At 39.9% G+C, this 20,603-nt stretch overlaps 2 protein-coding genes across 2 annotated transcripts in view; one reads left to right on the forward strand and one right to left on the reverse strand.

The window, feature by feature from the left end:
• The window catches only part of lrmda (leucine rich melanocyte differentiation associated), a 239,197-nt gene extending 231,051 nt beyond the window's left edge, over window positions 1-8,146 (reverse strand). Inside the window, exons 1-2 of the mRNA XM_061745610.1 lie at window positions 7,936-8,146; window positions 7,170-7,270 (exon numbers count right to left, since the gene is read on the reverse strand). Of these exons, the coding sequence (XP_061601594.1) occupies window positions 7,170-7,270; window positions 7,936-7,977 (143 nt within the window). The 5' untranslated portion in view covers window positions 7,978-8,146. The remainder of the gene's footprint in view (window positions 1-7,169; window positions 7,271-7,935) is intronic.
• Window positions 8,147-17,220: 9,074 nt separating this feature from the next.
• On the forward strand, window positions 17,221-20,320 carry znf503 (zinc finger protein 503). Its single transcript, XM_061745531.1, has 2 exons — window positions 17,221-17,829; window positions 18,165-20,320. The coding sequence occupies exons 1-2, from the start codon at window positions 17,575-17,577 to the stop codon at window positions 19,584-19,586; spliced, it is 1,677 nt and encodes a 558-aa protein (XP_061601515.1). The 5' UTR covers window positions 17,221-17,574; the 3' UTR covers window positions 19,587-20,320.
• The last annotated feature ends 283 nt before the right edge of the window (window positions 20,321-20,603 follow it).

A 20,603-nucleotide genomic window follows, 5' to 3' on the forward strand; every position in this document is an offset into this window, starting at 1 on the left:
CCACTGTTGGCAGAACACAGAATAAAGCACTTTCACATCAAATGGTTCTCAGAACTTTTTGGGGTATCTACCCACAAAGGATCTCCCAAGAACTAAAATCTCTTTCTGCTTGCATTTGGATCACCAATATTCCTAGTGGCGTACAATCAGCGAGATGGCGGTTTGACGAGTAATAAAAACAGTTTTTCTTGTAGGTTAAAGAAAGCGTGGAACTCACAGTTGGTCCATTTTGGACAATTTTCTGTATCAAAGCAGGAAGAAATGTTTGATGACTGCTAAGAAAATGGTGACAATAAAGTGGTTGAATACACAGCCACCTACAGTGGCACAGTGGAAACAGAAGCTAAGGGAGGTGTATGGAATGGAGGCTTTAACTGCTCGATTACAATTAAGGTCTGATATTTTTGTGAGGAGATGGCTACCTATTGCAAGGTACCTTTCCAACTGAAGAGAATCCGGGGTACGCAGGATGTCTCAACTGTCCATTTATTTGTTGTTTTTCATCTATCAGTTTTATTCAACTTTCTAGACCCCACTGGCCCCATTTTGTTACTGTCTTTAGCGCCTTCATATATATTCTGTGATGTTGTCAAGGAATGTTCTGTGTTTTTCTTCAATAAAAATAAAGTTCTAAAAAAAAAAAAAGCAGGAAGAAATTTGACTCGTTCTTACTTGTGTGATGAAAGCACTCCAGAGACACCAACTGTTGTCACAGCACTTCTGTGTCAGTAGGGTGTAAGAGCTACCGCATAGCATTGCAAATACTTTACTGATGTTTATACATTTCTTTAAATAGTAGCTTCAGGTGCTATATTCATGTATTTGACCTATCATTGAACATTTAGTCCATCTCGACCAATCACTACAGGTCCATCACTTAGACACAATCATCTCAAGGGTAAATTGATCTGGGATTTTCAAAAGCCATTGGAGATTATTTCGAAAACCAGAGGAGGTGACTGCTACTTGGATGAATATTTTACACCATTAAGTCTGCATTGACTGTTTGCTTGATGTGTTCTGATTTTTTTTAATATCCACTTTTCAAATATCCACTTTACAGGCTATCCTCACAAAAGATTATGTTGTAATTTTTGGTTTATTGTCATTAAATATTATTATTGGCTGATGTTGAATATCTTATCATCAATAAATCTCTATAAAACTCTCTATTTCTATTTAAAAAAAACAGTTCTAAGATAGTATAAACTCTAGTAGAGGCTAAAAGAAAATCCATCACTTTCTAAAAATGAAAAAAATGTAGTAGTTCCTCCAACAGATATAGGAACTGTGAAAAAGTTCTTTTGGTCTGAAAGTGACTATGACAACCCTGGAGGAAGTCAACACTTAAGGAAGAGAGACTACACTTTCCACGGAAAACAAGCATTTAGGGACAATTTGTCATGTGTGTTATATTTTGTGGAGAAGGGAAGGTCAGAGTGACTTCCTTCTATCAGACTTGTTCATCTGTGTCGTTCTGGTCTCTGCTGGTTTGCTGACTACAGTCATATTTTCTGTTTTGTCTGGCACTGTCTCAGGCTGAATGAATAAAACTCTATCATTTCAGTAGCTCTCCTCACTGTCAAGCTTCGATGGTGTCAGAATGCTCCCTCACAACGTATAAGCTCAAATAAATGTGTAAAAAAAGTTTTTCCAGTCTGACTTTTCCTTTTTTTATCTTTCCTGACTCTGGCTTATTTTTGGAAATTAATATCTAACAAAATATGACACCTGTGTTGAAGATCACTGCTTAATATATCAATATGCTGATGGAAGACAACAACTTTTCAGCCCATTTGCATCTTGTCATTAGTAAACTTAAATAAGGAAGCCCTGGGACAGAAAAAAATATTAAATCACATGAAGGATTTATCATAATTTAATTTAATGCTAGATTAATTCATTACCCACATTACAGCAATTAAATAGGTGAATATCTTGCTGAAAAAGTCTTAACCAACATCAGCATGTTTAGTTTTTGTTATGTCTGTGTGCTAATTTGATTTGTACTGCACGTCAAAACAACAAATAAACCTTTAAAAAGAATAAAATAAACCACACTAAATGATTCAGAGTGAACTCGTACGGATGTAAGATCCCACATAGTTGATTTGTTTATCAAGGCACTGTGTCAGATTTGTGAAAAAAACACTCATTGTGCTAACATTGTTAGGACTGTGAGTCACAGACATGTGTCCTCCTCAGTCCTCATGTGTCCAAGGTGATAAAGCTGCGTGTAACAGATGCAGACACATAAGGTGGGCTCCAGTCACAGGGGGGAAATCATGTCAAGATATCACATGCCCCCTCAATGCAATGTGTGTCCACCTGACCTGGAACAAAGTGGACAACACAACACTAACCAAGCCAGTCCCGAGACAGAAATCTCACAGTGAGCCACACTTCTCACCACATTGATGAGACAGGCTGACACTGCAGCACACAGAGGGAGAGGTGTGGGTGTGACAGCCCACTACCATAATTTCATCCTGCCATTACCTGCCCAGCCACTCACTGTTGTGCCACAGAGACAGATGCACAAACACTGTATACAAGCAAAGGTGCACAATCCCACACACACACACACACACACACAAAAAAAACAAACACATGTGCAACACACATAAAAAACACACAGGTCTCACTTAAATCTGATCCCAGTGCCTTGCTTCTCATTGTGACTCATTGTCAGCTTCCCAGATGAGTGTTGTCAATTGAGCAGACAGAAATAAGCGTATTAGCTCCAACTAACCCTGGCAACGTCTCTGTCTCGATTTCACTTGAGCAGCATGAAACGGTGAATGGTGCTGAAGGCAGTCCACCGAGTTTGCTTAAGATGTGCCTTTATTTAAGCATGATATGCTGGTGCTGAAAATAAAATGGGGTCACAGTGTTAATGAATTGTCTTTTATATATCAAATGAATGCCAATGACAATTAAATCTTGTTTCTACAAGATCATGTCATAAACAAATTAACTTTTTTGATGTCTTGGTGTCTGGAAGTTGGGAGAGACGCATGTTTACTATTGTGTTGCTTTACGCTCTTGAATTAATTACACAAAATGTTTCGGTAGCTAATTGGTAATCGGTTTACAATGTTTTTCTATATCATACGGTGACTCGACACCATACTGCTGTATTTAAAAAGTGTTGCATTCACATACAGTCACAAAATCAGTAAGTAAGCTGTGTCAGAGGTCTGTTGCTTGCATTCTCTGGATATCACCAACCAAAGGAGGCCTGCTTTGCCTTAGTTAGAATATAACATTATCACATGATTAGCTGCTTATTGAATTTAACACACCACCCACCCATGACCTCAAAGTGTTATCATGTGAGGTCCAACAAACACCCAGTGTGTCCATAGTAGAGAGGCTGACATCGTTATACTTGCTATGGGTGTCCACACAGCTTAGACTGCCAGTGATACTGTTTGCAACTAGATTTGCAATAAAAATTAAAACATCTGAAACATCTTGGACATCATGTCCTTATTGTGACATGTTCAAGTGGCAGAAACATGTCTCAGGAGGTAGAGCAGTCTACCTTCTGGCCTTGAAATGCATATGTTGAAGTATCCTTGGGCAAAACACTGAACCTCACATGGTCTTCCTTGCATTCATGGATGCGTGGTTGTGCATGTATGATAGAAAAACCACAACCTAGAATCATTGGAGGAAACTGTAAAGATCTTTAAAGACTAAGAGAATGCTGTCCAAATGTGTGTGTGAATGTGACTTGCCTGATTCAACAACCTGTCCTGAAATAACTGTTGCAGAAATGTCAGTACAACCAAATGAGAGTTAATCTATGGAACTAAAGTATATGCTCAGTTTTTTTAAAGTCCCCCTACAAAAGATTTGCTGTTCACTGTATTCATACATACTAATACAAACATGCATAGATATATATATAAATACATTATCTTTTTTCTTCTTTTCAGCCAACACCAAGAAAGGAATGTTGCTAAAAATGATGTCACACTAACAAAACGTTGCCCAACTTCGTCCTCAAAAGGATTGTCCAGCTCCAGAGGCAAAACAGCAATAAAACCAGCAAAACCTTAAGAGTAACAACAACCCCCCCTGGAAGAATGAAAAATCAGAAGTTGGCATCATAACCTCCTAAACAGAAGGAGCAGATGGTTAGCAAGAAGCGTAGCCAGCAGCAGGACACAAGGAACCAAACAACACACATTAAAAAGAAAAAAATCCTATGCATAGCTCCTCCAGAGCCAGAGGCAGTAGTCAGGGACTGGGCACCGAAGCTGACCAGTATGAAAAAAAGGGGGGGAAAAAACTGAGTAAGACATCCAGAACTTTCAACAATCTTTGTGAAAGACCAGAAAGGAAAGATGTGTTCTCTTCTTCAAGATTACAGTGCAGTCTTAAAGAAGAGAGCAAGTAAATACGTCAAATCAGTAAGAAGAAGACCAGAGATTTCAAGGTGGTCTCTAACAGGAACCTTGTATCTTTAGATGGAGAGCAAGTTTACTGATGGCTTATGAGATGGGAAAACATGACTTCCAACTTTAACACACTCCAGCATGATTACAAAAAGAAGGAGAGTCCGGTCATCCTGGAAAAGGGTTTATCTGAGCTTTAAACTGAAAAGTAGGCTGTTGAAGTAGAGGTGTTGGAGACCTTGGCCAAGCTAAGATTAGAAATCATCCACTGAAAGAGAAGATCACTTTTTTTACCTCACTCTCTTCTTTTGCTTTCCTTTTACTTCATCCAAGTCCTTATGAGCCTTTCATCTCTCCATCCCTCTTCCCATAACTTTTCCCTCACATAATTTTTTCATAATCTTTCCTCTCTATTGGTTTACCACACATACCAGTTTTCCCTCACCTTCCAAAGACCAGTACATAAACAGCAACAAAATAAGCAAATAAAAACAAAACCCGACAAGAAAAGAAAGTGTTATCTGTATGTTTCAGCCTGTTTGATAAACTGTGACAACAAGTGACCATTTTCACATTTATTTTCAGTTACACTGAGCACCTTACAATATTATGTGAATCTGTGTATCTACGGATTTGTGTACCTACATGTGCACTTTGTGACATCACAACTATACTCGTGCCTGTTCATGACACAGGTTTGGTGACATAGCTCACTTACTTTAAATTCAGCTCTTCAGGTCTTTAGTATCACAAAGCTGTTTCACTTATATGGAGTTTTGATTCCAGAGATGCTTACACTGGAAGCCTTATTTGCTCCTGACTCGGTTAAGTTCATGGTGTCAACACATGGAAAAGCACAACAACCAAACCAGTGAATTTTCAAAATGAAAAAAAAAGCCATAAAAGGTGTACACAGTTTGTCCCCTCAGATGTAAGTCGCTTTGGATAAAAGTGACTTACTTAATAACATGTTCATGGCAGATATTGCCAGCTGATCAAAACCAAGATGACTCTTAAGTCTGTTCCTGATTTTGATGTTGTAAAAATCATTATTAAACTATTCCCTTTAGAAGCCACATATGATTGAGTTAGAATCAGATCCAGAGTATGAAAGTTGTCTATCAGAGGCACCTCAACAAAAAAGATTGTGAGCTGATGTCCCAGTTTGGGATGGAATAAAGACATTTCTGAGAAATGTTTGTTGTATCTTCACAACCAAATACCCATTTCCTCCAAGGCATTACAGAAACAAAACCAAAACCATTTGTATAAAGCAGAAACTCCTTACTCATTCCTTGGTCCACTTTTGGTGTCCATCCATGTCCTTGGTTGGGACATAGCATGAATATTTTAATGCAACACATTGCTTATCTTTTTGTTCTTTTGACCTTAGGATGATGTTTAAGGTAAGAATTCATCATTGCATCCATTTAGATAAGTCTGAAGACAAAGCATGTAGAACCACTGCATGATCTTGCTTCCAATAACCCAACAGCATAAAATCTAAATCAATATCACACTTATCAAAGTATACATCTCCAGATATGCCCATTGAGGAATCTTAACTGTACAGGTAAATAGAAGTCAGGGAGTTACTACAAGTAAACAGTGGCACTTGCTGCACTGTTTCCCTGTTCGCTGTTAGACTAGATGAACTCTGAAAAGATTCAAATTGTGGACTTCAGTGGATTTCAATTGAATGGCAGAACAAATCTAGAGCGAAACCATAAAAACGATGGTCTCGACTGAGGCAAACAAAAATGAAGGTACAAAATGTGAGTTTCAAGAGAAACACTTTCCAAACTTAAGTGGCAGATGAGTTTCCCTAAACACTGACAGTTCAGTTGACAGTTAAATTACATGTTACTAATAAGGTGAAACTCTTTTACAAAATATTAAATTATCCGTAATGGAACAGCAGAAAAAAAACAGCAAAAACTGCTATTACATGAGACAAATTATCTATACAACATGAATATAGTAATTTTGAAACCTAAAATTTCACATCAACAGCTGTGCTCACTTGTTCACTTGTTTCATAATGTTAATGTTTTGAAGAAACTTGTAAAAATTCATTTTTTGTTCAAAAAGTCATTTTTGTGTCGGTGAAATGTAGGTTTGCGTGTTGTTGGGTTTTTTTTTGTTGGTTCTTATTTATTTTTTTTGGGGGGAGGGGGGTTTGCACCATAGAGACACTCATTTACCATGTGTTACTTAAACTGTGTGTTTTTTAGATTACAAACCCCTCCAAATAACAGGCTTTCTAGTTGAACGCAGTGTTTAAATTAAGGATTTTACACCATAAATCTCCAGCATAAACAATTGCCTCAAGACAAAACTTGAAACACAAAGACACTACTTGTACTGATGTGGCTTCATGTCCTGACAGTCATGAAAGGGATTCAAATACAAAAGTACCTTGTAATGATCATAATTCCTTTCACGTAGCAGATCAACTTCTGTAGCCCAGCAGCAGTAATGGCAGCCCCCTCTGAAGCACCTGCCATGAAGTGCTCCCGCTCACCCTGACAGTGGAATCTTACTTGCTGCAAAATTAGCATGATTAACATGATATTTACTGCTCATGCTTTTTGTCGTGTCCCTGAACGGCAGCAGCTCAGTTCAAAAAATACTAAACCCTTTGATATTCTTATTATTCTGTCATACCTGGCGGATAGATGCATGTCTCCCAGTAAAGAAAAAAATGATAGTCGTAGCAGCTGCTTGAAGTCTTTGCACTTTGCAGTGTGTCAATCTTCTTACCTGAGCTGATTGAAACTCAGATCCAGACGCTTTGCAAACTGCCCATATGTGTCTCCAAGGAAGTGGGGAATGTCCTTAGAGTCATGTCCGATGTATGAGAGCTTTAGGAATAAAAAACAAACAAACACGCACACACAATGAAAAACAACAACAACCTGATGTGTCTAATACAAAATGCAAAAAAAGCTGCAATTCATGTTTTACTGTTCTTATGATTGTTCTTATTATCATTTCAATTCTGATGATGGGAAATAACAGAGGAGAGTGTGATCATTTCTAATCAGGGAACACCAGCTTTATTTTTCAGCTTTATTATTTGAGAAAACCTCAAAATAACGCATTTTTAATTAAATATGAATGTGAAACAGCCTGTAATGCTGCAGCTGCACGTCTGCAGGTATATAGGATGACTGCAAAAGGATGCCAGCTGACATGCACGTTACACCTGTTCTGTTATGAACTTATTACCACGTGCCAAGTATACTTTATGAAATGATAATAACGTAACCTAAGGACATGTTCTCCACTTTTCAGCAGTTAAGCTAAAACAGGAATTGAAAAACTGAAGTCATGTCTGTCATGGCAAGTTGTGTCACATGACAGCAATGATGACGAGAGAAAAAAAAAACTGGCAAACATTTCACCCTGAAAGTCTCCGCTTTAAAAAAAAAAAAAAAAGGAAAAAGAAAAAAGCCAGGGAAAGGTAGCACGTTTAAAAAAACAAATGGTAAAGACAAGACGGATACAATTTTCGGAACAAACTTACTTGAGTCCCATTCAAAGCGACCAGCGATTCAAAGTGAGCCATGACTTTCTCCGCAGGGATGACAGCTCAGTGGTTTTAAGATAAGCTATCAGATTTAGTCTCCAAAGCCCTACACGCGTATGAAACCTTTGTCAACATCAAGTGTTGAGGTTAGCAGATTCAGTCCTGTAACTTTGGAGAGCTTTCTGGCGCTTTCCAATTCACTTTACAGTTTCCGCGTGCCGCTCCAATCAGCTGACCCGCTGTTTTCCGGAAGCACGCGGTCAGTGTTTGTTAACTCCTCATATGTCAGCTTCTGCAGCTAACACCATCACTGAACATTCAATAAACTGCGGTGGTTCAATTAAATAGTAGACTAAATAATTGCTGTCAATCAAAAGCTATAAAATATAAATACAACACATGCACACTGCTGCACACTAAAACTTGAATTATGGTTCCCCGTTAAATCGACGCAGACCCTACGCCGTAGGCTCTGCGTTAGTGTAACGCGGAACCATAAATCAGCTTTAGAGACGTTTATATGAGCTGCTGTCTTCATTGAGTTGACCAGTTGGAGACAGGGGCGTTACTAGGTCCTTGAAACTGTGGGGGCTTAGCCCCCCTCAGACAATGAGTTGTCTTTTAAAGCCAAATAGAAATAATGTGTTTAAACAGTTATCTTAATTTTCAGTTAAGGAAACTGGACCATATTACACCAGTCATGAAATCACTACACTGACTTCCAGTGAGTCAAAGGATGGAGTTTAAAATCTTACTGCTGGTCTACAAAGCACTGAATGGTCTTGGACCAAAATACATGGTTGATCTGTTAGTTCCTATGAAGCTCCCAGACCCCTGAGGTTCATCTGGATCTGGTTTGTTGTGGTTCCCAAGAACAAGAACCAAGCAAGGTGAGGCAGCGTTCAGTTATTCTGCTCCTCACCGGTGGAACAAACTGCTGTACTCTACTGCCCTTACTTTTTAACAACTTGTGATTTTTATTATTTTACCTCTTTTCTTATCATTTTATTTTATTTTATTTGTTATTTACTGTTTAATATGTCTTGCCGCTTTTAATATTGATGTAAAGCTCTTTGAATGACCTTGTGTTGAATTGTGCTATACAAATAATCTTGCCTTGCCTTAATTTGCTGTTTATTTGTTTGTTTTCCATCACTGACATCACAACAAAATCAGCAACCTAGAATCTGATAATGATTAAGCTTTGTAATTACTTTTATTACTAAAGGCAGAAGAAATTACAGCCTACACATTGATGTTTGTTCTATGAAAAACTGTATGTTAACACTTTGTTATTTTTTTCCCTTGCCCAGCTGTCTGACAGCCCCCACAGGAGCCAGGTCTGCAGGCAGGACTGGCTGCTGAGCATCGTATAGCCAGGCCTGCACCCGTGGGGCCAGCCTGAACGGGCTACGTGGGTCCCTCTCCGTGTGGGCTCGCCACCTGTGGGACGTGCCATAGGGGGTGGGTGCATTGTGAGCAGGGTGCTGGCAGATGGCAGAGACCCTGGTGGTCTGATACCTGGAGAAGCTTGTTCTAGAGCAGGGGTCGGCAACCCAAAATGTTGAAAGAGCCATATTGGACCAAAAACACAAAAAACAAATATGTCTGGAGCTGCATGCATCTATATTAGTTATAACTGGGGGAAGATTTTTTTTTCATTATGCACTTTGGGAAAAAGTTGAAATGTTGAGAAAAAAGTTGAAATGTTGAGAAAAAAAGTCAAAATTTTGTGAATAAAGTCGAAATGTTGAGAAAAAAGTCGAAATGTTGAGAAATAAGTTGAAATGTCGAGAAAAGAGTCGAAATGTCGAGATTAATGTTGAAGTACAATCTCGAGAAAAAATTTGAAATGTTGAGAAAAAATTTGAAATGTTGAGAAAAAATTTGAAATGTTGAGAAAAAGTCAAAATTTTGAGAAAAAAGTCAAAATGTCGAGATTAATGTTGAAGTACAATGTCAAGAAAAAAGTCGAAATGTCGAGAAAAAAGTCGAAATGTCGAGATTAAAAAGGAAAGGAAAAAGCAAGAAAAAAAGAGAAAAAAAAAAGAAAAAAAAGTTCAAACATTTTTGAAAAAGCTCCAGGAGCCACTAGGGCGGCGCTAAAGAGCCACATGCGGCTCTGGAGCCGCGGGTTGCCGACCCCTGTTCTAGAGAAACATGGAATGTCACCTCTCTGGTGAAGGAGCCTGAGCTTGTGCACAAGGCTGAGAATTTCTGGCTAGATATATAGTCGGGCTCACCTACTGTAAACCTGGACAAAGTGGCTGGGGAGAGGGAAGCCTGGGCTTCCTCGCTTAGACTACTGCCCCAGCGACCCAACCCTAGATGGATTTTAAACCAGTTGACAGTATGTTTGTAAGCAATAGCAAGGTGTAGTCACGTTTTGTCTGAGATTTATTAACAGAAATACACAGGTGACTGTTGGCTGCAGCCAATGTAAAAAAATCCCCCACAAAAACAACCTTAGCTTCGACGTAAATCAACATGGCTCTTTCCTCATCATACACATTTTCACACTTACATGGAGAAACTGAAAAAAAACCAGAACATCCCATCTTGACTTCCTAGCAATCACGAATCCTCTCTGAGTCAGTGTCATGGTAACTCAGCTGGTTGACAGGTCCACTGTTCTTCCAGCTTGTGGTGTGTTCAGTGCACTCAGTAAATGTCAGAACAACTATTGCAGTCCTAACTAAACCAAACATTTCTCTAATAGAGTAATAGAGCAACAAAACACAGTTAACACAACTGAACTAATACCACTCAGTCTATTACAAATCAATTCCTAATAACTAATTTGGTTCACTCACTCTTTAGCAATTTAGAATCACTGATTAGCTTTATCCATGTGTTTGGACTGTGGGAGGAAACTAGAGTACTCAGGGAAAACACAGAACGGCCACTGCTGGGATTTGAACCAGGAACCCTGTTGTTTTGAAGCAACAGTTCTAGGCTCCAGCAGATCCCCAAGACCATGAATAGGGATAATCAGGTATAGATTGATATGCTATACTGTAGTATTAACTCTCTATAGTCTCAAAATACTACATCCCTAGTTCTATTATTTGGGGTTGTCTATTTCTACAACTGTGTTGTCATATACATTCTGGATAAATGTCCACTTCTCCAGCTGGAGCCCAGTGGGGAAATCAAATGCTTGCATAAAGTTATGCAGCATTCAGTGTACATTTTCCATCGATCCATTTTCTATTAACGCATTTAGGGTCACAGGGATCTGCAGGATCCTATCCCACTGTTCTTCAGACAAAAGGTAGGGGTACATTCTAGGCAGGTCGCCAATTTATGGCAGGGCCACATATAGACAAACACACACACTCACACTCACTCCTATGGGCAGTTTAGAAACACCAATGTTGCCCTCAGTGAATGTTTTGTCCAATTTGTTATTCCTTATCCAGTAAATACATACATTTTGTTTGCGTTCTTCAATTTATCTCTTCTGCTTTTTTGGTCACACAAACTATATAGGTAGCAAGACATGCAATATATACTAATATAAATATACTAATGTACATGTTTAAAGTATGTATGTAATTCTGAGTAGAAAAAAACATTGCAGTGACAGTTACAACATAAAATAGTTTAGTAATATGTGTGTTGATGAGTTAAAAAGTGAAAGTAGCAACTCAAACCAAAGTGCAGTGTTTTCTTAAACATTGTATGAACTATAAAGAAGTCATGAATAATAGGATTTTGAGCCCCAATTGTATTTCATACTGAATGAAAAATCATGGTCAAAACATCTTTGGACCATATTGGGTCAGATGGGTCTCAATTTCTTTCCTACACAGTAACAATCAAAGATGGAATAATGCCACTAACCTGTTGCTTTTAAGACATTTTTTAATGAAGTGCTGCAGTTGTTTAGTACTGTGTTCTGCAGATAGTGACATGTTTCTAATTTCGATGGAAAAATTATGTAATTTTTTATGTGTTATCAAAATGTAGTGTGTGGTGCCTTGAAAAATAAGTAATTATACAATCTTTGACAATGCTGTCCCCAATATAACACGTTACTCAACTTTCAATCAATTCAACTTTATCTGTATAGCACTTGAAATGTTAGTGCAAACCAAAGGAATTTACTGAGCAAAACAGGACTTCAAAGGTTAGTGTGTTATAAGGACATATATGAAGCCAGAAATTGTTTTAATTTGCAATTTTTTTTAACCTTTTTTGAGCCTGTTGTGGGACTTCAAAGTTTTGCGCTGATATTCTGTGTTGTGCTGTGTGTCCTTAGTTAGACATTTCAGTTTGTTTATTAGAGTAAAGGTGGTACAGTAAATCAGACACAAACAGTAGCAGCTACAGTCAGAGCAATAAATGTGTGATAAGACAGAATCTATTGTCTTTATGGAGGCATTTAGACTTTATGGCAACTTGCAACTTGGCAACTAGTAGAACTTAGAAATGCCTTGTGTGATGTGTACATATTATCCTGTTTTTGATATGATGTTTCTGAATATTATCTCTTGCACCAACAGCTTCGGGACAGTTTTAATTTCTTAGAAATCTTTTTGTGACATTTGCACATTTGGAACAAGAGCAAGCCTGTTACTGTTCTTGACTTATTTCCTCATTAAGGACTACAATATGCTATTAATCAACCTATTTGTCAAATTATTTAGACAAAATGCATTATCAAAAAGTAACTGTGGACCAAAATAATACAGGTCTGGCTCTCAGTAAAAGTTTAATATCAATATATTTTTTCAAAGGCAAGATGAGCTTTTAATTCATACTAATCCAAGGCAAACAGGTTAATATACACACCATGGCTGCAGGCAGACTTTGATCACCTGTTGATATGTGATACAGTTTATTTGAAGTTTTCTTGCATCAGGTAACCTTCTGACCTTTGTTAGAGGTCAGATGTTCAGATTTATATTTTTGTAATAAAGTGAAATCTTTAATTTTTTATAAAGAAACAAAAACCAGAGTATGGTTGGTCTAAGAGAAGTCGATCTGCAGAAGCCTCTGACTGAAGACTGATTGGTGAATCACCTTATTGTAAGACAGATCCCATCGTTACCCGTTATGTTTTTCGTTTCATGTAGCATCCTTCTTTGCAGTCACCTCTACCGGCTCCAAAAGAAGCAAAACAAACAAAGAAACAAAAAACATCCACTTAAATTAGTTTGTGAACTCTCTCAGGCGTAGTAGTTTTGTGAAACCACCAGCTCATTTGGTCTAAATCCCTTTATTTCCATCCCTTAATAAATGCATATTTGCAATTATATATCCAGGATGTTATGTAACTTGTAAGGAATTAAACTTCATTTTACAAACCTTTTTAATACATATAGTCACTCAAATATTCAAAATATATTCAAAGTTAATGTTGTGATGATGATGATGAAAAACTCTAGGTACTCTATAGTTATTAATCTCATTACAACTATTATTATTTATAAATAAGAAATACTTCGATGTTAGTAACAATCTTTCAGAGGTCTATAATGTGCTTTTAGGAACAAGCATATTGGAAGCCAAACACTGAAGCTACTGCTACTGATCTCTCATTGAAGCTGATGTGTTAATAAGTGAAATAATTGCTACTAATTATTGATGATTATGATAAACCTGCGCTGGCCTACTTTTCATCTCCCCCCCAATGTTTGACTTTAGAAAGTTTTCGAGGACTGTAGCGTACCCCTCGTGTGCATGTCTAGGCTGATTTATGGTTCTACGTTACACCAACGCAGAGCCTACGGCGTAGGGTATCCGGCGACACGCACGTAATGGGCGCGTCGTCGCGTAACCTACGCCGTCGATTTAACGCAGAACCATAAATCAAGCTTAAGTGTGCTGCGTGACGTCAGTGCGCCCTCCCACCGGCGGAACAGCTGCAGCCTCTTCCTGCAGGAGAGCCGGCAGAGCGCGCACGGCTCCAGAGCTGCTTGCGCTGCGTTACATTGGGCAGAATGTGAAAAGCGATTGTTTTCTGATGCAAAACTATTTATTTCAGGCAAATGGACTTTAACTCTTACTGTTGATACTGACGTTTATATTTTTTTTTAACCATTTACGCCTCTGTGGGAGCTTTTAGGCAATGATTGCAGGTAATGTTGAGTCACGGATTTTTTTTTTCCTAAATGCTTTTTTCCCTCTTTGGAGTTTTAGAAAGAAATCATAGCTTCTTTTTGCATGCGTTATAATGGTTTTATCACCAGCTCTTTCTCTATATTTTGTTACCTGTGTGTGGTTTTTTAAATATATGATACGATTAAAAACGCCTCTTTGGGGAAAATAAAAATCCACTGGTGTCAGGTTATTTGATGACATTTTAGATTGAATAATTAAATTGAAACTGACTAAAAGAAATAAATTACCGTATCTGTCCATTTTAGATTAGAGCCTTAACACAGACAACAACTTCAAGCAGCATGAAACACCGGCAAAGTTTGGAAGGATCAGTATAGTTTTTCAATTGTTGTTTTCTTTTTATTTTAAGTTAGTTTGTTTTTTAATTCAAACTTAGTATTTACTTATTTTTTTATCTTTTCATGGCAGAGCCGTCCCAACAAGCAGCTCACACTTCCCCTTCAAGCCCAAGATATTTCCTCTGGAGATGTAAATAGTTGTATTTGCATGAGGGGTGATTCGTAAACATGTCACTGTAGTGAAAAATATGGGGATATTAAAACTTTCTATTTAAATATCATGAATTATGGCCGCAGAGATGTGTTCCCATTTAAGAGGAATGCCGAGTATTTTGGTATCTGCTGCAGGAGCTCATTTGTCACACGGACAATAAAGAGGGTTTTCGCCTGACAGTGAAAATTTATGGTTGCCCTTCTTTGCCCTAATAACTCACATATTGTGTCAGGGACTGACATCCCTTGCAGAAAACAGCAAGCCTGTTATCAATCACACATCTTTGCATATTGTGAAACGTTCCCCCTTTTTCTACCAGAAAAAAAGCAACACTGAAAACATTTGGAGGAATAAATCTCGCCTTATGTCTCTCTTTAAATAAATTGGAACAAACTTCAGGCCTTTATTTTTTTTGTATATTTATATTAAACACGTCTCAAAATTAGAAATTGCATATTAAAAAAAAAAGAAATGTGTTGTTTATTTCCGTTTATGACTGCCCTTTACACAGCTGTGATCATTCATGCAGAAAAGTCAAGGCCTAAGCTTAAATCTTTTTTTTAATCTTTTCTCATAAAAGTGTCATCTCTCTCGTCGTCTCTCTCGTGTGACTTTTAGTTGTTGATTATTTCAGCTTGTTCTCTGTTTTCTCAAATAAAACAAAAGCAAAAAACACATTATGCATATGCTGTTTTACTCTACTCTAAATAACCTACCGCAGCTTTGACTCCAAACTGCGTGTTTGCGGTAAACTTTTAGACTTTTAGAGTCCACGCGCGCGGCTTTTTCTAATTTCTCAACATTTTCTTCGTTCATTTTCTTCTTCTCCCCAAAAACATTTTGCCTTCTTGACCGTCCACTCCAGGTTTTCTTGCTCTCCAAGTTGACCTGTCAAACAGATTACCACAGAAGGAGATTAATGGCAGAGGCGGGTTGCAATAATAATCGTTTTGTTTGATGTGACAACTTTGATAGGCGTTGATTTACTTACAAACTGATAGGCTTTTAATTGAGCGCCTTCATCCCGATTGAGATGAAAGGAAAGCCACATTGAAAAGCTGCCCGATTGCCCCAGAGCCTCAATACTGATTAGCCATCTCAGCGGTGAATAGTTCAAGGCATTTGAAACTTCTTTTCTAAACGGCCTGACACACCATTTCTCTTCTTTTCTCTCTCCCGCTCCGCCTTTCCACCTCTTCAAGAAAATAAATCATTTTCATTATATGTAAATAAAATCGAGCTGACATCACTATGTAATGTCTGGATTTCTTTCTTCTTTTTTTGTGTTTCTCCTCTTTGTTGCCATCGCAGATGACAGTGTGCCCGAGGCAGATGACAACAACACAATAGCATATGCGTTTGGCCAAAATGGACAGAGCTCTGAACCGAGGAACCTTGGTTTTTAACCGCTGGTTACACCTTTTCTTTCTTAGTTAATGTTTTATTAAACTAACTTATGTCCCATATATTAAATATGGGATACGGCTGAGATATAAAATATTAATCCGGTATAATTACGAGTGTATTTGACTTTCTGTTAGTGATCATTTATTTCTGTTATCCCCTTTTTGTTCTTTATTAGTTAACAGCACTGTTCTTTTTCCTGAGGCGTTTTTTTTTTAACACCATAATCGGCCCGATTATAGCAAAACCACTTTAGCACCTGAAAGCACTAACAGCTTCTCTTGCAGAACAACGTGTGCTCGGCTGTCTGCAACTTATTAAAGTTTCATCATGTATACCACCTCCGAGGTGTTTTATGAAGAAACTTACAGACTTTATTTAGTAACCTCTTGTTCCTCACTCTCATTACGTTATCTGAGGTGAGAACGCGGCTGTCGCCGACGCCCTTAACAGTTCAAGATCTTAACTCCCATCAGCGATTTATTCCTTGTGAAAACTTGACTGTTTCCCGCAAATATCTCCCTCATCATTTGTCCTCCTCTCGCAGTCGCGCTGGCATGTAATCAGCCACAATAGCTGACATAAATCAAGCGGCGGATTGACAGCGTCTGACAAATAACTGATTGATTGCGGTGGAGCAGAATTGACACTTGACGGAGGGGTTGAGATGGAAATAGAAGGGCGGTGTATATTATACTGAAAACATGTGACATTCACATCCCTCCATTACTACATTGGTCTATTCCTGTCAACGCTTGTCTGTTTAGGGAATTCGAGCTCAAGTGGTTGGTTTTATGTTTGCAGGTGGAGAGTGAGAAAAAAACGAGCCCGGTGAAGGACGCGCATAATGTGCGCGGACTTTTTTTTTCGGTCTGTCGTGTTACAGAAATGTGAAAATATCACACAAAACATATACCAGAAGTTGGTAAAGTATCATGCCGTCGTAACTTTATTTTGTGAACCATATTAGAGGGCAATTACAATGCAGCCTAATTATTATAAACCTTTTCCATCAGAAAGGATACGATGATTAAAGTAAATGGACGGTTTTACAGGAGGCAGATTCCGTAGTTTAGGAGTGAAGGAGTTATTTGTGTTATATTATTGCCCCCTAGCCCCGCAGTCTCGGCGCTCACACTAACCACAATATTTTTTTCCTATCTCCTCCCCCGAGCTGTCAAAATAGAGGCGCTTACAAAGAGGAGAACGTCACATCCCCTTGACCCTCCAATCACCTCAGGGTCCCATTTGATTGGAAGGCGGCAAAGGCTTTAATCTCGGACTAATTCAGCTGCTTTTGAAGTGAAAATTTCTACCAGTTTGTACTTCGGGAGTACAGAGCGAGGACCTGCAGACAGGCACGCACAAGACGCAGCGCTCATGGTGCAGGACGCAACCGCGGATCTGCGATAACCTCGCACGGACCTGCTTCCAGCTGCCTCGCCTTGCGCTTGTCCTACTAGGATTACCTGCTCTCGAGGCATTTTTTTTTTTAAATATACATTTATCACGGTTATTTTTCTCCGACATAAAGGCTCTGGTCCCATTTTTTCCGATTTCCTTAATGAATCTGACGAAAGCCTCACCATTTCATTTCCTGACAATTGGGACATGATCACGTCGCCCTTGGCGTCAGCTCTGAAAAATAGTGATATTTGTGTAACGTGGGAAAGCAGCAGTTCTCGGAATAGCAGCTCTGCGAGCATCGACAAGCTTTTGCTTCACTCCGCACCTCCGACTGATCCAATACGGCAAGCAAAGCGACTTCCCATCAAGGTTTTGAAAATGCTTACTGCACGGTCGGGACACATTTTGCACCCGGAGTATCTGCAGCCTTTGCCTTCTACCCCAGTTAGTCCGATAGAGGTAAGAAAATGTTCTTTATTGTAACCTATTTTACTTATTATATTGGTGGTTCGTGTGCAAACATTTTGGGAGCTTTATTTTCGTGAGACATAGGGTCTTATAAGACATTTCATCCGGTGTTTAGAATGTTTGATATATAGTTTGATTATTCGCAGTTTGTTTTCTGCCGCTTTCATCGCGGAGATTGTTAGTTTAAATGCAGGAAAAAGCCGTGCGTAAAATTATTATTGATTCTTTCTAAATAAATGCTTGTATATTTTACTCTTATAAACCAAAGCATCTGTGTGCGTTTTATTAAGCAGCTAAAAACATTTATTTAATCTTGTATTTTGCAGCTAGATGCCAAGAAAAGTCCGTTGGCTCTGCTGGCGCAGACCTGCTCCCAGATCGGCAAACCGGACCCGCCGCCGTCCTCCAAATTATCCTCCGTGACAACAAATGGATCTAGTGAGAAGGAATCTAAGTCAGGCCCTTTGAAATTGAGCGACATCGGTGTGGATGACAAATCTAGCTTCAAACCCTATTCGAAACCATCTGACAAGAAGGACTCGTCTTCGGAGAGAGGAGAGAAGTGTGGTTTCCGAGTGCCGAGCGCCACCTGCCAGCCGTTCACGCCGCGGACGGGCAGCCCCAACTCCACCGCGTCCGCGTCCCCCAGGCCGTCGGAGGGCAAATGTGACAGGGACAGGGATGACAAGAAAGACTCTGATTGTAATAAAAACGCCTCTACAGACGGGACTGGCACCACGAGCCACAGCAGGATAAGCGTGAGCTGTGGAGGGATTAATGTGGAGGTCAACCAACACCAGGAGACGACGCCTGGCACAAAAAGCACCTCCTCCTCCTCGGACTCCTCTTCTGTAACTTCTGTATCCTCCGCATCCGTTCTCGGGTCAGGACTTGTGGCGCCTGTTTCTCCTTACAAACCGGGACAGACTGTGTTCCCCTTGCCCCCGGCGGGCATGAGCTACCCGGGCAGCTTGGCCGGGGCCTACGCCGGCTACCCGCAGCACTTCCTGCCGCACGGAGGGAGTTTGGTGAACGCGCAGCTGGCCGGCTCTCTGGGCTGCAGCAAGGCCGGGTCCAGCCCGCTGGCCGGGGCCTCGCCCCCGTCCATCATGTCCGCCAGCCTGTGCAGAGACCCGTACTGCCTCAGTTACCACTGTGCCAGCCACCTGGCGGGCGCGGCCGGCGCGTCGTGCACGCACGACCCCTCCGGGGCCCTGAAGTCCAGCTACCCGCTCATGTACCCGACACACCCCATCCACGGCGTGCACTCCTCGGCGCACTCCCCGGCGTTCAGCGGACACCCCCTTTACCCCTACGGCTTCATGCTCCCCAACGACCCGCTCCCCCACGTTTGTAACTGGGTGTCGGCAAACGGACCGTGCGACAAGCGTTTCTCCTCATCAGAGGAGCTGCTGAACCACCTGAGGACACACACGGCTTTTACCGGGGCCGACAAGTTGATATCGGGTTATCCGGGGTCGTCGTCTCTGGCCAGCGCCGCGGCGGCCGCCATGGCCTGCCACATGCACATGCCCCCGTCAGGACCCCCGGGGAGTCCCGGGACTTTGGCTCTCAGGAGCCCGCACCACGCGTTAGGACTCAGCAGTCGCTACCACCCTTACTCCAAAAGCCCTCTGCCGGCCCCCGGCGGGCCCGTGCCCGTCCCCGCGGCCACCGGCCCGTACTACTCCCCTTACGCACTGTACGGACAGAGACTCACCACAGCATCCGCGCTGGGATACCAGTGAGGGGAGAGGGGGGGGAAAAGACTCTGCAAAGTTTATAGTACTAAAAAAATGCAAATATAAAGACTTTTATATTAACTGCGCTAAACTTATGGACGGGATCCGTGGACTTGAACTGTATTTATTTATATGTCGGCTTAAAAGCAGGCAGCAACAAGCTGCAAATGGAAAATATTTGAGCAACTCAAAAAGTGCATTATGTTGAACCCGATCTCTATAGGTAAAGTGAAAACACGCATATGTTTAGAGTACTAATTAACGTAGGGGGGGTCTTCAGTTCATGTTCATTTGAAATTGCTATGATTGTATTTGTTATTATTTAATGTCTCATTGAGAACAAAATAATTTACATGCATGGTTGTTTCTTAAATTTAAAAAAAAAATTGTCCACATTTGACATTGCCGTTATTTTTCAGGTGTACCTGATGGAAAGAGAATTGATATTTTTTTGTATGTATTCTGAGAAAGAAAAAAAAAGAAGCAAATCTGTTCAATATCTCAGTCTGGCTCTTTTTGTTAATTTCTTTGGTTACTTTTCCTTTTTTTTAATTGGCCTATTAAATTATTGAGGATAAAACTCTCATCTGGTCATTTCTCCAAAGGCCTATGGATTTTTCGCCTCTATTATAAAGGTTTAATTACTGTATGATGACCTTTTTCTCTCATTTATTTCTTTACAGCACAAGGACAGTCTCCATAAGCATTAAACAATAAATACGGATCATATTAATTGAATGCAGACGTAGATTGCGTCTGTGTCCACACACACGAATTCAAACTGACTTTGTGTGAGAATTTAGTTGCTGGGGGGTGAATTTTGTCAATTTCTTTACTTAAGAAGGATAAACAGGTTTTGTAAAAAAAATATTTGCGTAAATTGTGTGGAATACGCCCCAAAAATGTTTAATCAGGATATTGTGAAAACACGCGCACGGGCATTTATAACTGCAACATTTAAATATGGTATATGAAAAATAAACTTTCTTCTACACAGTCTTAATAGAAACACGATTGAACCGA

Source organism: Cololabis saira, chromosome 17 (assembly GCF_033807715.1).
Source record: "Cololabis saira isolate AMF1-May2022 chromosome 17, fColSai1.1, whole genome shotgun sequence".
Taxonomy (NCBI): domain Eukaryota; kingdom Metazoa; phylum Chordata; class Actinopteri; order Beloniformes; family Belonidae; genus Cololabis; species Cololabis saira.

Bases quoted from the DNA above. Each gene is read 5' to 3' on its own strand.
- znf503 (XM_061745531.1), top strand. From the start codon at position 17,575: ATGATCACGTCGCCCTTGGCGTCAGCTCTGAAAAATAGTGATATTTGT. The intron at 17,830-18,164 runs GTAAGAAAATGT...TGTATTTTGCAG, and splicing joins CCCCAGTTAGTCCGATAGAG to CTAGATGCCAAGAAAAGTCC.